This window comes from Alligator sinensis, unplaced genomic scaffold (genome assembly GCF_000455745.1).
Source record: "Alligator sinensis unplaced genomic scaffold, ASM45574v1 scaffold2076_1, whole genome shotgun sequence".
Classification (NCBI taxonomy): Eukaryota; Metazoa; Chordata; order Crocodylia; family Alligatoridae; genus Alligator; species Alligator sinensis.
This window is the reverse complement of record NW_005843434.1, coordinates 25,713-28,413: the sequence shown is the minus strand read 5'-3', so window position 1 is coordinate 28,413 and position 2,701 is coordinate 25,713. Positions and strand designations below refer to the sequence as shown.

At 48.2% G+C, this 2,701-nt stretch overlaps 1 protein-coding gene across 1 annotated transcript; it reads left to right on the top strand.

Moving 5' to 3' along the window:
- The first annotated feature begins 1,211 nt into the window (after positions 1-1,211).
- On the top strand, positions 1,212-2,156 carry LOC102368922 (olfactory receptor 2T11-like). The gene has a single exon (XM_006038699.1). The coding sequence runs from the start codon at positions 1,212-1,214 to the stop codon at positions 2,154-2,156; it is 945 nt and encodes a 314-aa protein (XP_006038761.1).
- Positions 2,157-2,701: the final 545 nt, after the last annotated feature.

The window sequence follows — 2,701 nt, the reverse complement described above, 5'->3', positions numbered from 1 at the left end:
CAAATGTTTTGCCATGTGGTGTTCCTGTTTCCTGTGACATAACATTTCCCATTGACATCAGTCAGACTCACAAGTAAGAAGGTCATATTAGCAGTGTGGCTACTATTTGGGTACTATTACTGGCATGGAAGAAAGGAACTCATTATCTGTCCTGCATGTGGGCACAGAAAGTAGCCTGCACGGACTTCCTCAATGCCATGGCTCTGGTTAACTCACTGAAACCTAGCTGAGATGACTCCATAGAACATAGTAGTTCAGGGATAGGCAACCTTTTCCAGCAGCAAACCAGAATAATCTGCTGTTTTTTGAGGTGTGTAGGTGCTAGGACCCTACCAACACTGCCACTAGTCTCCACCCATGACACAGGGACAACACCCGCATTCATTCTCATGGCAGTCTGGGGACTGCACCTGCAGCAAGTGCCCCTCACTGCTAAATGCCACCAAAGACCCAAATTCCTGGGCCTGATTCAAAGGTTCTGCAGGCCACAGGTTGAAAATCTCTGCTGTAGTTAATACTACAGCCTGGTAGGTGGGGCCTGGTGCTGGAAATAGAAATGCTGGGCAAAGTTTAGACTATCTTTAACCTAAATTAGTGGTCTCCAACATTTTTAAGTATGTCACCTTTGGCATTTTAAAACAACTCAAGATCTACTGTGTGCTGTTGCCACCATGCCCCCTGCCCCTGCCCAGCAGATAAGGCTGTGGGGTGGGAAGGGGGGCGGGGGCAGATTGAGGCAGAGGGAGAAATAATTATTGGGTGGTGCATCTCTTCAGCAGTTAAGTCCCACCCAGACACGGCCCCACTTAACTTATCCCTGCTCTTGCCTCTGCATCAGTCCCTCGCTGCAGGGGCCTCAGTCTAGCCCCTGCCTCTTCGCTCCCCCACGGACTGACCTGCTGGGCTGGGATGAACATGTGCATGCACACAGGCACTCAGCTCCCCACCCCAGCCTCAGATAGACTCCAAGAAGCTCCAAGATCTACCACAAGAGGCTACAGCATCTCCCAGGGAACGAGAGAATAAAAATAATTCCTGGGGAAGTGAGGTTATTGTCTCATCAACCATAATGTCTGGCATGCTTCCACAGGAGAAGAAAACCTGCTGGCTGCCTCAGTTGCCAGTACTGTTATCTAGAAGAAAGCATGTGTACATTCCCCAGGACACGTTGTTTTTTTCCAGGGCTTCAGGCAAATCCAGATGAAGAAGAAATGAGGAGTGGGAATGAAACTTCTTCTGCAGACTTCATTCTGCTGGGACTCCTGAGCCGGACCAATGCACACATGTTCTTCCTGGCCCTGATATTATTAGCCTTCATCGCTGCCTTGTCTGGGAATGCTCTCCTCATATTTCTAATCCAGGTGGACTCATCCCTTCACACCCCCATGTACTTCTTCCTCAGTCAATTGGCCTTCATGGACATTTGTCAGAGTCTGATTGTTGTCCCCAAAATGGCAGTAGGCTTTCAGACCTCAGACAACCCCATTTCTCCCACTGGCTGTGGGTCTCAGATATTCCTTGTGCTGACAATAGGTGTATCAGAGTGCCTCCTTCTGGCAGTCATGGCTTATGACAGGTATGCAGCCATTTGCAACCCCTTGCAATACCCCGTCCTCCTGAGCAGGAAAGTCTGCCTGGCCCTGACAAGTGGGGTCTGGATCGCAGCATCTGCAGATGCCTTGATTCTTACAGCTTCTACAATGCACCTCCCCTACTGTGGCTCTAAAGAGATTAACCACTTCTTTTGTGAGGTGCCAGCCCTGCTGAAATTGTCCTGCTCTGACACATCCCAATATGAGACTCTGCTGTTCGTGACTGGAACTATCCTGCTCCTCATCCCCTCTTCCACCATCCTAGCTTCTTACGCTTGCATCCTTGCTGCAGTCCTGAGGATGAAGTCAACCAAGGGACAGCAGAAAGCTCTGGCCACCTGCTCCTCCCATCTCACTGTGGTGGTCATGTTTTACGGGGCAGCCATCTTCATGTACATGAGACCCAGCTCCTACCACTCACCAGAGGAAGACAAGATTGTGTCTCTGTTTTACACCATTGTCACCCCAGTACTTAATCCATTTATCTACAGCCTGAGAAACAAGGACGTCTTAGGTTCCTTAAGAAAGTGGTTTGGGAGATGCAGAGCCTTCCAAAAAAATTGACAGAAGCTGTAGTTTACCACATGCTAAGTCTCATCAACCAGAGAAGGCTACTGGCACAGTTTTCTGAAAAATTTAGCAGGAAGCTAAATTTTCTCAGTCATTTAACAGCCAGTGCCCTACTGTGAATCAAGATCTTTTGGACTCTCGCTTAAACAGTAATAAAAAAGGTTTGAGAAAGTTCCCCCTACGCTACCAGTTCAGTAACATTTCCCTGTTGCAGGAAATTTAACCAAATAATTGCATACATTGAGCATGTCTTCACAGGACACTCTACTGTACAATAGATTAATCTACTGCACAGTAAATTGTCACTGTCTAAATGTGCCAGGCATATACCGTGCAAAATTTGGCTAATGTACAGTTAGCTAATACCTGTAAAATGCAGGTACTAGATTACCTGTGTGGTGGTTTCTGTACATTAGTGCTCGTGTAGACACTTACCGGGACCAGCTTAGCTTCTCGTTAGGCTAGACAGCAGTGGGACACAGGGCACAAGGAGCTCCCTGCCCCCACTCCTGGTGCTGTTCAGTTCCCAGCTGCCCCCA